The sequence below is a fragment of the Gnatocerus cornutus genome, chromosome 8, assembly GCF_029298725.1.
Source record: "Gnatocerus cornutus isolate USDA-ARS CGAHR chromosome 8, icGnaCorn1.1, whole genome shotgun sequence".
NCBI lineage: Eukaryota > Metazoa > Arthropoda > Insecta > Coleoptera > Tenebrionidae > Gnatocerus > Gnatocerus cornutus.
Window position 1 is genome coordinate 14,344,251 of NC_142240.1, and position 17,676 is coordinate 14,361,926.

Here is a 17,676-nt window from a genome sequence, read left to right on the forward strand (position 1 = left end):
TAATTACAATCACTGTAATTTTAGCGTTTGGTGTCTTAGGACAAATGTTGGAAGACGAGGTTTGTTTTATCAAATTTTAATTCAAAGGTTGAACTGTTGCTTCTAGTCGGAAAATATTAACTGCTCGACTTGCAATATTCCCTGGTACTGTCTCAATGTAAGGAATCAAAAAACGTTTTTAGGTTTACTTGTAGGTGTTCAAAGGAACACTGTTTTGTCAAGCTCTGGACTTGTTACTTTAAATCACAAATTGTTCATCTTGGTAATAAGACAATTATTCTATAACGCAGAAATTACAGTCGTTTTTCAGCTTGTTCGTTATATTTATTCGGCTTTGACGTTCCTTATACAGGTGGAAATGTAGAACGCTCGAACGTTCTGAAGTTTTATTAGCAAGTTAGGACACGCTTTGTTGTAAAAAATATTTTTCTCAAATACAATTTGCGCAATTATAGCGGAGGATTTGTTAAAAGAAAGGAATAATCTACATGCTATAAAAATAAAACTCACACAGGCACCAATTTTCTTGAACCAGTGGGAGGAAGGTTGGTATTTTGCTCCTTCAAGTTTTTCAGCTTTTGAGGTTATCTTCTGGCAACTGCTATTAATAATATTCATCTAATTATATAATACGTGTAAAACAACGATTAAACTTACGCTTGAATTGTATTATCAAAATCAAAATGCAATAAAATTCACTTGTCATTTGAACTTTTTTACAATCAGTCTAACCAAAGTAATAAACGAAAAAACACCAGGGAGAAATTTAGCACTAAAATTTGAAAAGAAATCTACACCTACAAGTCAACTGAACTACCAAATTAAAATGTTTTGAAAATTTTATTAATATCATAAAATCTAATTTGAAAAATAGTAAAAAAATTAGCATATTTAAAATTTTATTTTTTTGGAATTTTATCACATCCAAAATCTGATTGAAATACTCATCAGTAGGTGCATTGATGCCGCTCCAGTAGAATAAATTGTCGAAACGTCAAACTGTCAAATGTCATTTTAGTTTTTTGCGAGACTTTTTTATAAAAAGTAATGTTTATTAAGTGAATCTTAAAGTTTTTGTTTGGTTTTTTAAATTGTGCAAATATGAACAGAAGTGATGTGTCGTAAGTGGAAAACTGCATTGATCTAAAAATGGTAAGTTCCAAGTAAATTAAATTTTTGAATAATTCATTATGTTAGAACTCTGCTAAGAATTATGAGGTTTGGTTAATAGAAGCCTAAACAAAGTTTAATTTTTCAATTACTTATTCTTATTATACGTCCAAAAACAATACTAAAACAAATAAGCTTCGTAGACTTAATTTTAAATGCTAAAGATGGTGGATGCGCCGACTTTAATTTATTGTTTTGTCTTACATTGTCGCGGTTTTAGTAAAGTGGTTCATACCAGAATAAAATACTCAGTATATTTTTATTTAATTTTTAACAAAACTTACATAGCTTATTTGTGCCCATATTCATGTTTGATGGCATCGGATATTTTTTCCGCCACCATAATAGTAGCAGCATTTGTGTGACCCGAAATCGTGCGTGGAAAAATACCAGCATCCACAACTCTCAATCGTTGTAATCCGTGTACCTTCAAATCGCTATCTACAACTGAGGTTTTGGGGTTTGAACACATTCTAGTTGTACCACACGGATGATACATTGTGGCTGTTATAATACGAAGTATACAACCCCAGTATTCCTTCGAGCGCTTTTCAAATTCTGTACAAAATGGCAAGTCCAAAACCGTGGCATTTGTAGCTCGAAAAGGTTCAGTGCTCATGAGTTTTAAAGCGAACTCTATTCCTTCTATCATAGCATCAACATCTTCTTTTTTATCTAACATGTTTAGATCAATTTCTGGAAAATCTAAAGGATATTTAGACTTAAGGGTTATTCGTCCTCTTGATTTTGGATAAAGCAATACTAGTGGAACCTGTACATCAGTAGAGTAATTTATCTTTGAGATTTCCTTCAAGACACTACTGTTGTAGTTGAAGCTTGGGCCTAAATCTTGATCTACTGGTCCAGCCGGTTGTATAAATAGGTGTTCTGTTATTGGTACATCTTCATTTTTATCGTGTAGAAAAAAACCAACTCCATTTACTGCCCACCCTCTTGTTAAGGGACCACTACCATTTAGGTACATTTCTACTGATTCTGAAAGACTTTTCCTTTGAATCGTGTAATTAGTACGAAACACGAAGAAAGCAAACATTGGATGATCTCGGAGGTTTAATCCCACAGGCAAATTTACTAAGATATCAATTCCTAATTTTTTTAAGTGGTCTTGAGGGCCTACACCCGACAACATCAACAATTGTGGAGAGTTGATCGCACCTCCAGAAACGATAACTTCTTTCTTTGCAGTAACTTTAAACTTCTGGAATTGTGACACAAACTCAACTCCTTGAGCTGCTTTAGTTTTAGGATCTATGATCAGTTTAGTTACCAAAACTTTCGTTAAAATCTTGACATTTTGTCTTGCTCGAGCATTATCTAAGAATGCAGTTCCAGTACTCTGTCTTTTTCCTTGTTTCAAACTAAAAGGCATGTCGGATACTCCAAACTGAGCTCTGCCGTTGAAATCTATGGTTGAAAAATTCAGTTCACTGGTAGCTTTGTAAAATGTAGAAAGTAAAGGCACTGATGGCTGGGTATACTCAATATTCCAGAGCCCATCTTTTCCATGGTACCCAGGATCATTGACAACTTGGGAATTTTCAGATTTTATAAAATATGGAAGGACATCTTTGTATGACCATCCAGGGTTTCCCATTTCTTCCCATTTATCGTAATCTTTAGAATTTCCACGGATGTACATCATTGCGTTAATGGCAGAACTCCCTCCTATCGATTTTCCACGAGGCACTCTACATCTGTGATTCTTCATTCCTTAAAATCTTACATGGGGTTTCTCATGAGCTTTGAATTTACTCACCTAAACAGCTTTTGGTTTGTGTGGTCGACATGTAGCCCCAATTTCTTTCAGTCAATTGAAGTGTCGAACAGAACCCCATGATCTGATTAAAGTCGTCTTCTTCACCTCCAGCTTCTAGTAGGAGTACATCAAAATCGGCAACTTCTGACAATCTTGTTGCTAAAACACTTCCAGCGGAGCCAGCACCAACGATTACGAAGTCGTAAGACCCAAAATCTATTTTTGTTAATTTGCCATGATAGTTTCAACACTTCTTACCCAATATCCGTTGTGATTGAATTCCTTTTCTAAATTTTTCATTATTTTCCGGTGAGACATAAGAACCAGCTTTTTGCGTTGATTGGTTAATGAGACTTTCGTAATATTTACATCCCAATGAAGAGTGAGCTTGTGTCATAAATAGATCACATATTAACAAAAACAAAATTTTTGTTTTCACTTTGCAACACATGGTTAACATTTATATTGGGTGAAAAAAATTTGCACGCTAACAATGTAACAGTTAAAGTAGGTAAATGGGCAATTCTTTTATTATCGCTGTTTATAGAAACTAACTATGTAGCCATTTATTTTGACCTTGGTTCAGAATAAAAATTACTTTACCAATACTTGGCACTTTTTTTCCGAAAATAAGAGTTGGGTGTGTTGTAAAAGCCTGCCGAACATTCTAAACAGTAATTCTACTTTTTGGTACCTTTGGTAATTTAATACACCTTTAAGAGACTGACAACTAAAAAAAAATTTATTCCATGGTTATCATACGTTTCCAAAAGTATGCTGTTTTGAATAATTGTTTGCTAAAAATTGCTTGCTATTTTCTTTTTTTTACCTGCATTGCGTTTTTTTTGTGGGTTCTTCATGACAACGTGTTATCCTAGGCATTTCATTCAGATACTTCTTAATTAAATTTATAAAATAATAGTGTTGATAATTGGTGATCTCAGTTGTTGTAAAGTTTTTTAAGGAAAATGACAATACTCATACATGCGTAGAATAAAAATTTATTTTTATACATATATCGTTTTGAAGTTGACAGATCTGCTAATGGTGTCGATTAGTGGAAGTTTTACCTCATATCTGAGCTTACGAACTCGACAGCATTAAGGGGATTTTGTTTAAAATAAACTGTCGTAGTTCTGGAGATATGGAGCACCGAAAATTTTGGAAAAAATAGAATTTTTGAAGTCAGGATATGTGAGACCGGATTCTTTGCAACAAAAAATTATTATAGTTATAATTATTATAGTCGGACACAGAAAAAAGTTTATGGACTAAATACCGTGTGATTCTGAGCCTCATTATCTTAATAACATAAGGTCTAAAGGTATAATGTAATGGTTTTGTTGATAAAAATTAATAGTTATTAACGACATAAGGCCGATATTAAGCATTTAACATAAAATCTCCGCGCCTGTTAAATGCAATATCGGCCGAATGTTGTTCAACGTTTTTCGTAATAGGTGTCTAAGAAAAACATTTTAAAAGTTTTGAAATTTTTGACAACGTAAATCAGCGTAAATAAAAATTCATTAAATCAAGTCATTACGTCCGGCATTCATGGTAACAGAATTTGTTATTTTCAAACAACGTGCCAATTTTCATCAAAAAAGTTTTCTGTGGCATAAAAATGCAAAGAAATTGATCTACGGTAAGCATTCCTGACGAAATTCTTGCACAAGCTTTAACAGCGAGTCAAGCTTTGTTACCAGCGAAGACTAGTCTAAGATACCAAAAGGAATATGAAGATTCTGTCTCATGGCGGAAAAGCAAGAAAGTAGAGGGCACAAACGAAGAAGTTGTATTGGCGTATTACTCAAATGTGTCTACTAAATTTTCTCCAAACAGTTTATGGTCAAAATTATCTATGCTCAAAACTTGTTTGAAAGTAAACGAAAATCTTGATATTTCCGGGTAAGGATCAAAGTGAAAACATTCGCATCACTATTTTTCGTGTTTTTGTCTAGGTATAGAAGATTATTTACCTCGCTTAAAAGAAACTCTGAAGGCTACAAACCAAAAAAAGCTGCAGTTTTGGATGCAGAGCAAGTAACTAAATTTCTACTGGAAGCTCCAGACAAAGTGTTTCTATTGGAAAAAGTTAGAATTAGAAATTGTGCAAGAAATAGTTCAATTATTTAAGTTTCTATGTAATTTAATTTCCAATAAAATTTGATAATTTGATGTTTTTGACACCATTTAACAGGTCCTTGGCCTGATAAATGAATTTAACGGCCGTGGCTGTTTAAACTAACTTAACAAGATAGAAAACAGTACTAATAAATCGATTTAACATACACCTATTACGAAAAATTATTAACTAATAATAAAACTGAAAAACAATTTTATCTCAATAGACTATTGTTAAGGATCAATCAAGAGTTGTAACTCGTTCTGTTTGAAGTTTTATTTTAATAAGCCGTTACAAGACATGCGCATTACATAACAAAATCAGTTAATTATGATAATTTTTCATTAGTTCCATTCACGTTTGATGGCGTCTGATATTTTTTCCGCCACCATTATAGTAGCAGCATTTGTGTGCCCCGAAATCGTACTTGGAATAATACCAGCATCTACAACTCTCAAGCGCTGTATTCCATGAACTTTCAAATCACTGTCTACAACCGAGGTTTTGGGATCTAGACCCATCCGAGTTGTACCACACGGATGAAAAATTGTGGTTGTCATAACGCGGAGTATGCAACCCCAGTATTCCTTCGAATGCTTCTCAAGTTCGGTACAAAATGGGAAGTCTAAAATCGTTGCGTTAATAGCTCTAAAAGGTTCGGTGTCCATAAGTTTTAGAGTGAACTCTATTGCTTCTACCATAGCATCCACATCTTCTTTTTTATCAAACATGTTTAGATCGATTTCCGGAAAATCTAGTGGATTTTTAGACTTGAGCGTAATTTGTCCTCTGGATTTTGGATGAAGTAATACTATTGAAATCTGTACATCAGTAGAAGAGTTGTATATTGAAACTCCTTCTAATACGGTGCTGTTGAAGTTGAGACTTGGACCAAGGTGTGGATCCATGGGTCCATCCAATGGTGGTATAAAAATGTATTCTATTTTTGGTACATCTTCATTTTTATTGTCCAGGAAACCAACTGCTTTTACTCCCCATGCTTTTGTTAGCGGACCGACGCCATTTAAGTACATTTCTAATGATTTACGAAGACTTTTACCTTGAATAGTAACGTTCGTTCTAAACGTCAAGAAAGAGTACATGGGGTGATCATGAAGATTTAATCCCACAGGTAAATCTGATAGAATTTCAATTCCTAATTTCTTCAAGTGATCTTTCGGGCCTATCCCTGACAACATCAATAACTGTGGAGAGTTGATAGCACCCCCAGAAACGACAACTTCTTTTTTGGCAACAACTTTAAACTTATTGGATCGTGTCACAAATTCAACGCCTTGAGCGACTTTAGATTTGGGATCAATGATTAATTTAGTTACCAAAACTTTCGTAAGAACTTTGAGATTTCGTCTTGCTCGAGCATTATCTAAGAACGCAGTTCCAGTACTCTGTCTTTTTCCTCGTTTGAGAGTACAAGGCATCTCAGAAACACCAAACTGACTTCTTCCATTGAAATCAATCGTTGAAATATTAAGTTTCTTCGCAGCTTTTAAAAATGAGGAAAGTAATGGGGATGGGGGCTGAGTATACTCAATATTCCAGAGCCCTCCTTTTCCATGGTACCCAGGATCACTCATGACTTGTGAATTTTCCGATTTTATAAAATATGGAAGAACTTTTTTGTATGACCATCCAGGGTTACCCATTTCTTCCCATTTATCGTAGTCTCTGGAATTTCCACGGATGTACATCATTGCGTTAATAGCTGAACTTCCCCCTATGGATTTTCCACGAGGTACACTACATCTGTGATTGTTCATACCTGAAAATCATGTAAACTAGTGCAAAGAGCAATTAGTTTTTTACCTAAACAACTGTTTTTTTGTGTTGTTGACATGTAGCCCCAATTTCTTTTAGTAAATTGTAGTGTAGGACAGAAACTCATGATCTGATTAAAATCATCTTCTTCACCGCCAGCTTCTAGTAAGAGTACACTAAAATCGTTAACTTCCGATAGTCTTGTTGCTAAAACACTTCCAGCAGAACCAGCACCAACGATGATGAAGTCGTAAGAACCAAAATCTGTTTTTGTTAATATTTTATTATTCTTTTGTAATTTCTTACCTAGCGCCCGATGTGAGTGAATTCCTTTCCTAAATTCTTCATTATTTTCCGGTTTAACATAAGAATCAGCCTCTTGCAATGTTTGATTAATGAGAATTTCGTAATATTCACATTCCAGAGACGAATTAGCGTTGGCCATAAATACATCACAAATGAGCAAAAATAAAATTTTTGTCTTCATTTTTTTAATAGTGTAGCTACTTTACTAGACGTGGGTAACACTAAAAAAAATTTAATGGTCAGTCGTAATGTATGGCGTTAAAATTATGCATGGCACTATACACTTTAAATAATTGGCTAACTTTTCTTTTTATCAGTTTTCATGTGGAACTTAAAGCAAAACTTTAACCTTGCTTTTATCAAGAACTTTAAACGTGATGCAGTTGTGAATTATCTTAATATCTTAATAGTTCACAATCTAATCAGCAGTGCAATTTAATCTTCATTATGTCTTTGATAACCTCGTGGGGAAAATTGTCAAAATTCTAAGATTGACAAAATTTAGTAAAATCGAAAATAAGTGCATGATTTTTCCAGAAGTTTAAAAATTCGTGCGAATTCTACTGGTGAGTCTTGGCCCATACACCATAGCTAGAGGAAACGCTTTGATGGTAAAAAGAAAAATTTTCCTTGACGACACAGCTTATCAATGCCAATACCGGACGTGGGCGTATTATTTCACTCAATTTAAGAAAAACTGGTAACTTAAAATCTAATACGTTTTTCATATTCGAATTAGTGATAACATTTGCCAGTTAAAAAAAGTTTTGATTACACACAATGCAGGACAATTATTCACGACTAGTTTTTAATGCCGGACTTTTTTAACTTGATCAGATTCAAATGATATTGCTCTATACTATAGTTCAGGGAAATTAGATCGAAAATGACCGTTAAAAAAATAAATTATTAAAGTTTTCAAACTTCGCAGAAACAATCGTTGGGGGATCAGGACATAAATAAAAAAAAGTTCTCTCACCTAACGAGGGAGCTTCATTCCTTAAAATTGAGGTAAACACCCCTAAAAATTATTTTCCTCATTTCTCTTTTAAACCTTTCACTTTAGAGCAAATATTAAAGTATCAAAAAATGTTGACAATTAAATTTTCTACAAAAATTGTCGTATCCATTTTTTGCGTACAGCGAATGTAAATTGCCCAAATGCGGTGCGAATATGAGGGTGAGTAGGAGCAGGGTATGTACTGTATGCGGTGTATGCGTGGACGTTCATTCCAAGTCAAGAAATTATAGAAAAAATGTATTCTGAAGTTGAATGGCTTCATGATTCTGATTCTACAATCTATTTTGTTCTATCAGGTCAGGACTTAAAGTTGTAAAAAAATATGAGTAAGTAGGTAAACCACAGGAAAACAATTTTTGGGGTGTTTACTCTAATTTTAAGGGATGAAGCTCCCACGTTAGGTGAGAGAACTTTTTTTTTATTTAATTCCTGATACCTCAAGGATTGTTTCTGGCAAGTTTCAAACCTTTAATAATTTGTTAGGATTTAAGACCAAATTTACCTGAACTAATATGTTCACAGTCACAGTCACTATTTCGACAACTACTATTGACTTCCATGCTTCCTTCCAAAAAATGTATTTCGGTTTTTGGTGGGGCTGGTTCTATCAAAAAACATAAGAATTATAGTTATACTTTGTTAATAGTAATTGTAGACCAGCGTTATGAGTCATTATTTATCAATAAAAAGAACTGCTAAAATGGGTCTGAGTCCAGTCCCCATAATGATTTCAATTAAAAATGTTTTTTTGTTATGATGAAATCTTTTACACCGGATCTGGTTTTTGCTGTAAATTTTAACGCGTAATATATGGAAAGGTCTGGGCTTTAGAAACTGGAAATGGGTGTGTACCCATCTCCTGTGCTTTGAAGGGGTTTTTATATTCTCGGCTATATTATAATAGTTTATCTCAATAGACTGAGTGATAAAACTCAATCAATTTGCAGTAACGTTTTACTAAACATTACAAGCACTTTACATAATAAGTACATGTCAACTTATCAAAATAATTTATTCGTGTTCATATTCACGTTTGATAGCGTCTGCTATTTTTTCCGCCACCATTATAGTAGGAGCGTTCGTGTGTCCCGAAAGCGTAGTTGGAAAGACACCAGCATCTACAACTCTTAAACGTTGTACTCCATGTACTTTCAAATCGTTGTCTACCACCGAAGTCTTAGGATCAGGACCCATTCGAGTTGAACCAGCTGCATGAGCAGATGAAATTGCTAAAGCTCTGATCATGCAACCCCAGTAGTCTTTCGAAAGCTTTTGAAATTTTAAACAAAATGGAGAGTCAAGAATCGTTGCATTAATAGCTTTAAAAGGTTCAGTGTTCACAAGTTTTAAAACGAACTCTATTGCTTCTACCATAACCTCAACATCTTCTTTTTTATCGAACATGTTTAGATCGACTTCTGGAAAATCTAGTGGATCTTTAGATTTCAGGGTTATTTGTCCTCTGGATTTTGGATGAAGTAATAGTATTGAAATCTTTAGATCAGTAGAGGGGTTGACTATTTCCTTTAAAAGGGTGCTGTTGAAGTTAAGGCTTCGGCCATAGTGTGGATCTATTGGTCCGCCTACTGGTGGTATAAATATATATTCTGTTTTTGGTACATCTTCATTTTTATTGTCTAGGAAACCAACTGCTTTTACTCCCCATGCTTTTGTTAGCGGACCGACGCCATTTAAGTACATTTCTAATGATTTACGAAGGCTCTTGATTTCAATTGTGAAATTAGTTCTAATTGTCAGGAAAGTATATATGGGGTGGTCTTGCAAATTTAATCCTACAGGCAAATCAGCTAGGATGTTAATTTCTAATTTTTTCAAGTGATCTTTTGGGCCTACCCCTGACAGGATTAATAACTGCGGAGAGTTGATAGCACCCCCAGAAACGATAACTTCTTTTTTAGCAACAACTTTAAACTTCTTGGATCGTGTCACAAACTCAACTCCTTGAGCGACTTTAGATTTAGGATCTATGATCACTTTAGTCACCAAAACTTTAGTAAGAACGTTAAGATTTCCTCTTGCTCGAGCATTATCTAAGAATGCAGTTCCCGTACTCTGTCTTTTTCCTCGCTTGATGCTAAAAGGCATCTCAGAGACTCCAAATTGAGTTCTTCCGTTGAAATCCACAGTTGAAATGTTCAGTTTTTTCGCAGCTTTTAAAAATGTACAAAGAAATGGGAAAGGAGTCTGGCTATACTCAATATTCCAAAGTCCTCCTTTTCCATGGTATGCAGGATCACTCATAACTTGGGAGTTTTCGGATTTGATAAAATATGGAAGGACATCTTTGTATGACCATCCTGGATTACCCGTTTCTTCCCACTTATCGTAATCTTTAGAATTTCCACGGACGTACATCATTGCGTTAATAGCTGAACTTCCACCTATCGATTTTCCACGAGGTACACTACATCTGTGATTGCTCATCCCTAAAAATCATATAAACTAGTGCAAAAAACAATTTTCCTACCTAAACAACTCTTCTTTTGGATTGTTGACAAGTATCCCCAGTTTCTTGTAGTCAATTGTAGAGTAGGAGTGAAACCCATGATCTGACTAAAGTCATCTTCTTCACCGCCAGCTTCTAGTAAGAGTACATTAAAATCGTCAACTTCGGAGAGTCTGGTTGCTAAAACACTTCCAGCAGAGCCAGCACCAACGATGATGAAGTCGTAAGAGCCAAAATCTATTTTCGTTAATTGTCTAATTATTTTTTCGTAACTTCTTACCCAGAGTTCGATTTGAGTAAATTCCTTGTCTAAATTCTTCATTATTTTCCGGTCTCACATAAGAATCAGCCTCTTGCAATGTTTGATTAATAAGAATTTCGTAATATTTAGTTTTCAAAGACGAATTTGCGTAGGTCATTAAAAGATCATAAAAAAGCAAAAATAAAATTTTGTTCTTCATATTTTTAATGATGTAGCTACTTTTCTACACGTGTTTAACACAACAAAAAATTTAATGATCAGTCGTAATGTTTGTCATAATATTATCTATAACATTATACACTTAAAATAAATGGCTATTTTTTCTTTTTATCGGCTGTTGTGAAGAACTTAAAGAAAAACTTTGACCTTGCGTTTAGCAAGAACTTGTGTATTTATCTTAATAGCTAGAAAGTGCAGTGCAATCTAATCTGTTGTTTTTTATAAACTCGCATGGACAGTTGTCAGCAGTGGCGTAACAATAGGGTGGCAAGACGGCAAAATGCCACTGGCCCCTAGTCAGAGAGGGCTTCTTAAAAGTGAACATAATCTATCGTGTATTAGACATCATCATTAATCAATTGAGAACGTGTTTGCTTGGAATGAATGAAGTTGTTTCCAATTTTTAGTGTCTTGCAACCTGCCACTTTTTAAAATTTAAGCTTTAATATTTGTGGATTTATATCAAAAAGACATATCGGTCTCGCTTGCCAAGAAAATTCTCAGTTTTCGATCCGCTTTTCGACACATAATAGAAACATCATCTTCTATAAGAGAACTTGCTGACTTATTAATCATCAAGAATCATTTTATTTCTTCAAGCTTTCCTAAAGTGTGCACAGCATTTCTGCTATTTTTAACTATTCCTGTAACTACAACTAGTGCCGAGCGATCATTTTCAAAATTGAAATTGATAAAAACTTATTTAAGAAATTGTATGGGACACGAAAGATTAAGCAGCTTAGCTAAAAAAGCTCTCAAAAAAGCTATAAATAAATACTATAAGACAAAATTGTGATTTCAGTTTAATTCGCTTTTAATTATTATGCATGTAAGTACCTACTTCACGTAGTGATTTATTATAAAATAAAAATTAAAAAAATGCGAGAGAGAGCTTCATCCGATGGATTTGCCACGGGCCTCAAACGGTATAATTACGCCACTGGTATTGATGCAATGTAAACAATAAGATTCTTAAAATTTAGTAAAATTTTAAAGATTGAGATTTTTCCTTTCAAAAGGTAACTGAAACTTCGCAGTTTCGTGAAATTTTAAATCTAAGACGTTTTATGAAAAATAAAAGCACAACCAACTAATGTTAATAAAGTTTAATGAGATTTATGAAGTTTTGAAATGGTTTTGAAGGAAATGCTAGGCATGACGTTATATGTGCAGACCCAGAAGAATCCCAATTTCACATCAAACTCAATAATTTAGATTAAAATTGGATTTATTGAGTTTTGAAAAATTACTCTTCAATTTATCTTAATAAGCAAGAATTAAGTACATATAAGTAATAAATCTTATTAAAGCAGTGAGATTTTAATTAAACATGTCAGTTTATCAAAACCATTTATTCGTGTCCATATTCACGTTTGATAGCGTCTGCTATTTTTTCCGCCACCATTACAGTCGGAGCGTTTGTGTGCCCCGAAATCGTAGCTGGCATGACACCAGCATCTACCACTCTCAAACGTTGCAACTCATGTACTTTCAAATCGCTGTCTACCACCGAAGTTTTAGGATCTGGACCCATTCGAGTTGAACCAGCTACGTGCACAGCTGCAAGTGCCAAAGTTCTGATCATACAACTCCAGTAGTCCTTTGAAAGCTTTTGAAATTCTGAACAAAATGGAGAATCAAGAATCGTTGCATTTATAGCTTTAAAAGGTTTAGTGTTCATAAGTTTTAAAATGAACTCTATTCCCTCGATAAAATCATTCACGTCTTCTTTTTTGTCGAGCATATTCAGATCGACGTTCGGAAAATCTAAAGGATCTTTAGACTTGAGCGAAATTCTTCCTCGAGATTTTGGGTGAAGTAGTAATAGTGTAATTACCAAGTCAGTAGAAGAATTTAGTCTTGTAAATTGCTGTAACATAGTATTGTTCATATTACGGGTTGGGGGTATTCGTAGTTCACCTTGTGATACCAATATGTACTCTATTTTTGGAACTTTATTTTTATTGTAAAAAAAACCAACTCCACTTAATCCCCACGCTCTTGTCAAGGGACCACTGTCTTTTAAGTACATTTCTACTAACTCTGAAAGGTTTTTAGTTTGAACGGTGTAATTAGTCCGAAACGCCAAGAACGAAGTCATTGGGTGCTCTAGAAGGTTTAGTCCCACAGGCAAATCCACTAAGACTTCAATTCCTAATTCTTTCAAATGGTTTCGTGGGCCTATCCCTGACAACATCAACAGCTGTGCAGAATTGATCGCACCAGCAGAAACGATAACTTCTTTCTTAGCAACAACTTTGAATTTCTTGGACTTTGTCACAAACTCAACTCCTTGAGCCACTTTAGATTTTGGATCAATGATAACTTTAGTTGCCAAGACTTTTGTTAGAACTTTAAGATTTCGTCTTACTCGAGCATTATCTAAGAACGCAGTTCCGGTACTATGTCTTTTCCCCCGTTTAATATTAAACGGCAGGTCAGAAACTTTATGTTGAGATCTGCCGTTGAAATCTCCCGATAAAATATTTAATTCTTTGTTAGCTTCGAAAAATATAGGACGTAATGGTGATGATGGCTGGACATACTCAACGTTCCAGAACCCTGCTTTTCCATGGTATCCAGGATCACTTACGACCTGAGAATTTTCGGATTTTATGAAATATGGCAGAACATGCTTATAAGACCATCCAGGGTTACCCATTTCTTCCCATTTATCGTAATCTTTAGGATTTCCTCGGGTGTACACCATTACATTAATTGCAGAGGACCCTCCTATCGATTTTCCCGTCGGCACATTGCATCTATGATCTTTAAAACCTGAAATCTATCCATAAGTTTTTAAAGAACACTGAACTTATTTACCTAAACAGCTCTTGTTTTGTTTCGTCGACAAGTACCCCCAGTTTCTTTTACTCATTTGCAGTATCGAACATAAAGCCATGATCTGGTTAAAGTCATCTTCTTCACCGCCAGCTTCTAGTAAGAGTACACTAAAATCGTCAACTTCCGACAATCTTGTTGCAAGAACACTTCCAGCAGAGCCAGCACCAACGATGACGAAATCGTAAGAGCCAAAGTCTGTTATTGTTAATTTGTTATAACTGTTCTAAGAATACTTGCCTAGCGTTTGTTCTGACTCTATTCCACTTCTGAATTCTTCATTATTTTCCGGAAAACGATAAGAAGGAGCTTCTTTCAATCTTTGGGTAATGAGATTTTCGTAATATTTAGATTCCAAAGAACAACTAGCTTCTGTTAAAAAGTAGTTGCAGATTAGCAAAAACAAAATTTTTCTTTTCATTTTTATTTGTTAGTTGTTTTGTATGGTGTTACAATTACTGAAAAAAAAAATATTGTTTATAGATACTGTTGTTCGAGATAATTATTGCACACAGTATCATTCATAGGTAATTTTTATAAATGGTTCACATTTTCCTTATCTGTTTTTATGCATTTAAACCGACGAAAAGAGTCATTTACTTTGACCTTGGCCAAAAGAGGCACTTAAAGCTTTATCGTAATTATATGCGTGAACTTTGTTCCATCAAAACTATACCAATTAGGAATGAGCTTACAGAAATCAATTTTGATGTTAGATAATTTTGTACTATAACTTCAGGTCTTAATTAATGAGTTCCCTTCCAAAACTCACCTTCTCCATTTGAAAAAATTCAAATACCTATTGGTCTCTAAACATCTATTGGAGATGTCTAAATATTTGAAACCTGCGTAGATACCATGTAAAGTGACTGTTTAAAATCGACCATCATACCAAAGCCACTGGAAAAGAGACGATTTATTGCTGTTTACTCAAAATCATCTAGCGTGTATAAGACGAGTTTTGGAATGGAACTCCTCAATTAGTAAAAATGCACTCATTTACAAAACAGTTTATTACGACTATTTATAAGTGACCGTATTCACGTTTAATTACATCTGATATTTTTTCCGCCACCATTATAGTAGGAGCATTCGTGTGCCCTGAAACCGTAGTTGGAATAACACCAGCATCTACAACTCTCAGTCGTTGTACTCCATGTACTTTCAAATCACTGTCTACCACCGAAGTCTTAGGATCTGGACTCATTCGAGGTGAACCAGCTGTATGAATAGCTGCAATTACCAAATTTCTGATCATGCAACTCCAGTAGATTTTCGAAAATTTTTGAAATTCTGAACAAAATGGGGAGTCAAGAATCGTTGTATTAATAACTTTGAAAGGTTCAGTGTTCATAAGCTTTAAAGTGAACTCTATTCCCTTGTTAAAATCATTCACGTCTTCTTTTTTGTCAAACATATTCGGATCGATATTTGGAAAATCTAAAGGATTGTTGGACTTGAGCGTTATTTTTCCTCGAGATTTTGGATGAAGTAGTATTAGTGCAAACACCAAGTCAGTAGAAGAATTCAGCTTGGCAAATTCTTTCAAAAGAGTATCATTCACGTTACGGGTTGGGGGTAGACGTAGTTCACCTTGTGGCATCAATACGTACTCTATATTTGGAACGTCTTCCTTTTTATTGTGCAAAAAACCAACTCCGCTTAATCCCCACGCTCTTGTCAAGGGACCACCGCCATTTAGGTACATTTTAACTAACTCTGAAAGGCTTTTAGTTTGAATTGTATAATTAGTCCGAAACGAGAAAAACGTCGACATTGGATGGTCTTGAAGGTTTAGTCCCACAGGTAAATCTACTAAGACTTCAATTCCTAATTCTTTCAAGTGCTTTCGGGGACCTATCCCTGACAACATCAACAACTGTGGAGAGTTGATCGCACCACCAGAAACAATAACTTCTTTTTTAGCAAGAACTGTGAATTTCTTGGATTGTGTCACAAATTCAACTCCTTGAGCTAGTTTAGATTTTGGATCTATGATAACTTTTGTTACCAAGACTTTTGTTAGAACCTTGAGATTTCGTCTTGCTCGAGCATTATCTAAGAATGCAGTTCCAGTACTTTGTCTTTTCCCTCGCTTGATGTTAAAAGGCACGTCAGAAACTCCAAGTTGAGTTTTGCCGTTGAAATCTACAGATTTAATGTTTAATTCTCTGTTAGCTTCGAAAAATATAGAAAGTAGTGGTGATGGTGGCTGGACATAGTCAACGTTCCAGAAGCCTTTTTTTCCATGGTATCCAGAATCACTCAGGACCTGGGAATTTTCAGATTTGATGAAATATGGCAGAACATCTTTGTAAGACCATCCAGGGTTACCCATTTTTTCCCATTTATCGTAATCTTTTGGATTTCCTCGAGTGTACACCATTACGTTAATAGCAGAAGTTCCTCCTATCGATTTTCCACAAGGCGCATTGCATCTGTGATTATTCATTCCTGAAAACCATGCGAAAGTCTTAAATGAGCACTGAACGTTTTTACCTAGACAGCTATTGGTCTGTTTTGTCGACAAGTAGCCCCAGTTTTTTTTACTCTTTTGCAGTATCGAACAGAAAGCCATGATCTGGTTAAAGTCATCTTCTTCACCGCCAGCTTCTAGTAAGAGTACACTAAAATCGTCAACTTCCGACAGTCTTGTCGCAAGAACACTTCCAGCAGAGCCCGCGCCAACGATGACGAAATCGTAAGAGCCAAAGTCTGTTATTGTTAATTTGTTATAACTGTTCTAAGAATACTTACCTAGCGTTTGTTGTGACTCTATTCCACTTCTGAATTCTTCATTATTTTCCGGAAAAACATAAGAATCAGCTTCTTTCAATCTTTGGGTAATAAGATTTTCGTAATATTTAGATTCTAAAGAACAACTGGCTTGTGTCAGAAAGTGAATGCATATTGTAATGTCGTGTATCTGGCTTTTAATGATACACTTGCTTAAGTTGTATTACTTTATTGAATTTTGTGTTTATCCGAAGACGAGAACTGTCTCCTTCGGATGTTGAAATTGGAATCCATGCTTATACTTAAGCGGCCTGGAAAATGGTAACAGTCTCGATCGTGGTCGTCTGCGCCATATCACTTATCGTTATCAAAGCTCAATATAAACACAGATTACGACCGAAGAAAAATGTGCTGTAAACAGCAATATGTTGGTACACCCAACACATATTATCAAGAACAAAATTTTTGTTTTCATTTTTGATTTGTCGGTTACTTTGTAAAGTGTTGTTAATACTGAACATATTATTATTTATAGATATTGTTGCGCGACATAATTATTATTATTACGCACGGTAACATTGCTAGATTATTTTCATACATGTTTCACATTTTTCTTTATCTGTTTTTATGCATTTAAACCAATCGACAGTCATTTACTGTGGCCTTACTTGTGCCTTAAGAGTCTTTTAAAACTTTATCGTAATTATATGCGTGTAATTATACCATGTAAAAGAAGTGAGCTTACAGAAAACGCTTTTGATGCGTGATTCCTGAAGCGAAGAACGAACTTCATCATTCAACTTCAAATTTGGAGTTATGGCAATTCTAACCCATTTTACAAATTCAAACATTTAAGTTGTTTTAAAAAAATATAGATTTTTAGTGCTATTGTGTAACAACAAAATAAATTGAAAACATCTCGCTATTTCGAATTGACATAATGTTTACTGAGACAAATAATTAATTTGTTAGC

At 34.6% G+C, this 17,676-nt stretch overlaps 5 protein-coding genes across 7 annotated transcripts; all 5 read right to left on the reverse strand.

Annotated features, from left to right (window-relative positions):
* Positions 1–1,459: 1,459 nt before the first annotated feature.
* LOC148170138 (glucose dehydrogenase [FAD, quinone]-like) lies at positions 1,460–3,441 on the reverse strand. Its single transcript, XM_088044260.1, has 3 exons — positions 3,206–3,441; positions 2,948–3,163; positions 1,460–2,901 (listed from the first exon to the last, which is right to left on the reverse strand). The coding sequence occupies exons 1-3, from the start codon at positions 3,405–3,407 to the stop codon at positions 1,460–1,462; spliced, it is 1,860 nt and encodes a 619-aa protein (XP_087900386.1). The 5' UTR covers positions 3,408–3,441.
* Positions 3,442–5,336: 1,895 nt separating this feature from the next.
* On the reverse strand, positions 5,337–8,697 carry LOC148170139 (glucose dehydrogenase [FAD, quinone]-like). Of its 3 annotated transcripts, none has more exons than XM_088043732.1 (4): positions 8,681–8,697; positions 7,158–7,378; positions 6,900–7,115; positions 5,337–6,855 (listed from the first exon to the last, which is right to left on the reverse strand). In XM_088043732.1, the coding sequence occupies exons 2-4, from the start codon at positions 7,336–7,338 to the stop codon at positions 5,420–5,422; spliced, it is 1,833 nt and encodes a 610-aa protein (XP_087899858.1). In that variant the 5' UTR covers positions 7,339–7,378; positions 8,681–8,697; the 3' UTR covers positions 5,337–5,419. The 3 variants fall into 3 exon arrangements, with proteins under 3 accessions (XP_087899858.1, XP_087899857.1, XP_087899856.1); XM_088043731.1 differs by lacking the exon at positions 8,681–8,697 and adding an exon at positions 7,440–7,528; XM_088043730.1 differs by lacking the exon at positions 8,681–8,697 and having other exon boundaries at positions 7,158–7,530.
* A 447-nt stretch (positions 8,698–9,144) lies between these two features.
* On the reverse strand, positions 9,145–11,173 carry LOC148170140 (glucose dehydrogenase [FAD, quinone]-like). The gene is made up of 3 exons (XM_088043729.1): positions 10,926–11,173; positions 10,667–10,882; positions 9,145–10,625 (listed from the first exon to the last, which is right to left on the reverse strand). Exons 1-3 carry the CDS (start codon positions 11,104–11,106, stop codon positions 9,190–9,192), a joined length of 1,833 nt encoding a protein of 610 aa, XP_087899855.1. The 5' UTR covers positions 11,107–11,173; the 3' UTR covers positions 9,145–9,189.
* Positions 11,174–12,444: 1,271 nt separating this feature from the next.
* On the reverse strand, positions 12,445–14,410 carry LOC148170141 (glucose dehydrogenase [FAD, quinone]-like). Its single transcript, XM_088043733.1, has 3 exons — positions 14,208–14,410; positions 13,950–14,165; positions 12,445–13,904 (listed from the first exon to the last, which is right to left on the reverse strand). The coding sequence occupies exons 1-3, from the start codon at positions 14,386–14,388 to the stop codon at positions 12,478–12,480; spliced, it is 1,824 nt and encodes a 607-aa protein (XP_087899859.1). The 5' UTR covers positions 14,389–14,410; the 3' UTR covers positions 12,445–12,477.
* A 581-nt stretch (positions 14,411–14,991) lies between these two features.
* On the reverse strand, positions 14,992–17,303 carry LOC148170142 (glucose dehydrogenase [FAD, quinone]-like). The gene is made up of 6 exons (XM_088044261.1): positions 17,275–17,303; positions 17,098–17,216; positions 16,960–17,047; positions 16,725–16,897; positions 16,467–16,682; positions 14,992–16,421 (listed from the first exon to the last, which is right to left on the reverse strand). The coding sequence occupies exons 1-6, from the start codon at positions 17,301–17,303 to the stop codon at positions 14,992–14,994; spliced, it is 2,055 nt and encodes a 684-aa protein (XP_087900387.1).
* Between the last annotated feature and the right edge of the window lie 373 nt (positions 17,304–17,676).

Coding starts and splice junctions, on each gene's coding strand:
- LOC148170138 (XM_088044260.1), bottom strand. CDS start 3,407: ATGTTAACCATGTGTTGCAAAGTGAAAACAAAAATTTTGTTTTTGTTA. Junction 3,164..3,205: donor TCAATCACAACGGATATTGG/GTAAGAAGTGTT, acceptor TAACAAAAATAG/ATTTTGGGTCTTACGACTTC. Junction 2,902..2,947: donor ACAAACCAAAAGCTGTTTAG/GTGAGTAAATTC, acceptor TAAGATTTTAAG/GAATGAAGAATCACAGATGT.
- LOC148170139 (XM_088043732.1), bottom strand. CDS start 7,338: ATGAAGACAAAAATTTTATTTTTGCTCATTTGTGATGTATTTATGGCC. Junction 7,116..7,157: donor TCACTCACATCGGGCGCTAG/GTAAGAAATTAC, acceptor TAACAAAAACAG/ATTTTGGTTCTTACGACTTC. Junction 6,856..6,899: donor ACAAAAAAACAGTTGTTTAG/GTAAAAAACTAA, acceptor CATGATTTTCAG/GTATGAACAATCACAGATGT.
- LOC148170140 (XM_088043729.1), bottom strand. CDS start 11,106: ATGAAGAACAAAATTTTATTTTTGCTTTTTTATGATCTTTTAATGACC. Junction 10,883..10,925: donor TTACTCAAATCGAACTCTGG/GTAAGAAGTTAC, acceptor TAACGAAAATAG/ATTTTGGCTCTTACGACTTC. Junction 10,626..10,666: donor CCAAAAGAAGAGTTGTTTAG/GTAGGAAAATTG, acceptor TATGATTTTTAG/GGATGAGCAATCACAGATGT.
- LOC148170141 (XM_088043733.1), bottom strand. CDS start 14,388: ATGAAAAGAAAAATTTTGTTTTTGCTAATCTGCAACTACTTTTTAACA. Junction 14,166..14,207: donor AGAGTCAGAACAAACGCTAG/GCAAGTATTCTT, acceptor TAACAATAACAG/ACTTTGGCTCTTACGATTTC. Junction 13,905..13,949: donor ACAAAACAAGAGCTGTTTAG/GTAAATAAGTTC, acceptor GATAGATTTCAG/GTTTTAAAGATCATAGATGC.
- LOC148170142 (XM_088044261.1), bottom strand. CDS start 17,303: ATGTATGAAAATAATCTAGCAATGTTACC. Junction 17,048..17,097: donor CAGCACATTTTTCTTCGGTC/GTAATCTGTGTT, acceptor GATATGGCGCAG/ACGACCACGATCGAGACTGT. Junction 16,898..16,959: donor ATCCGAAGGAGACAGTTCTC/GTCTTCGGATAA, acceptor TATCATTAAAAG/CCAGATACACGACATTACAA.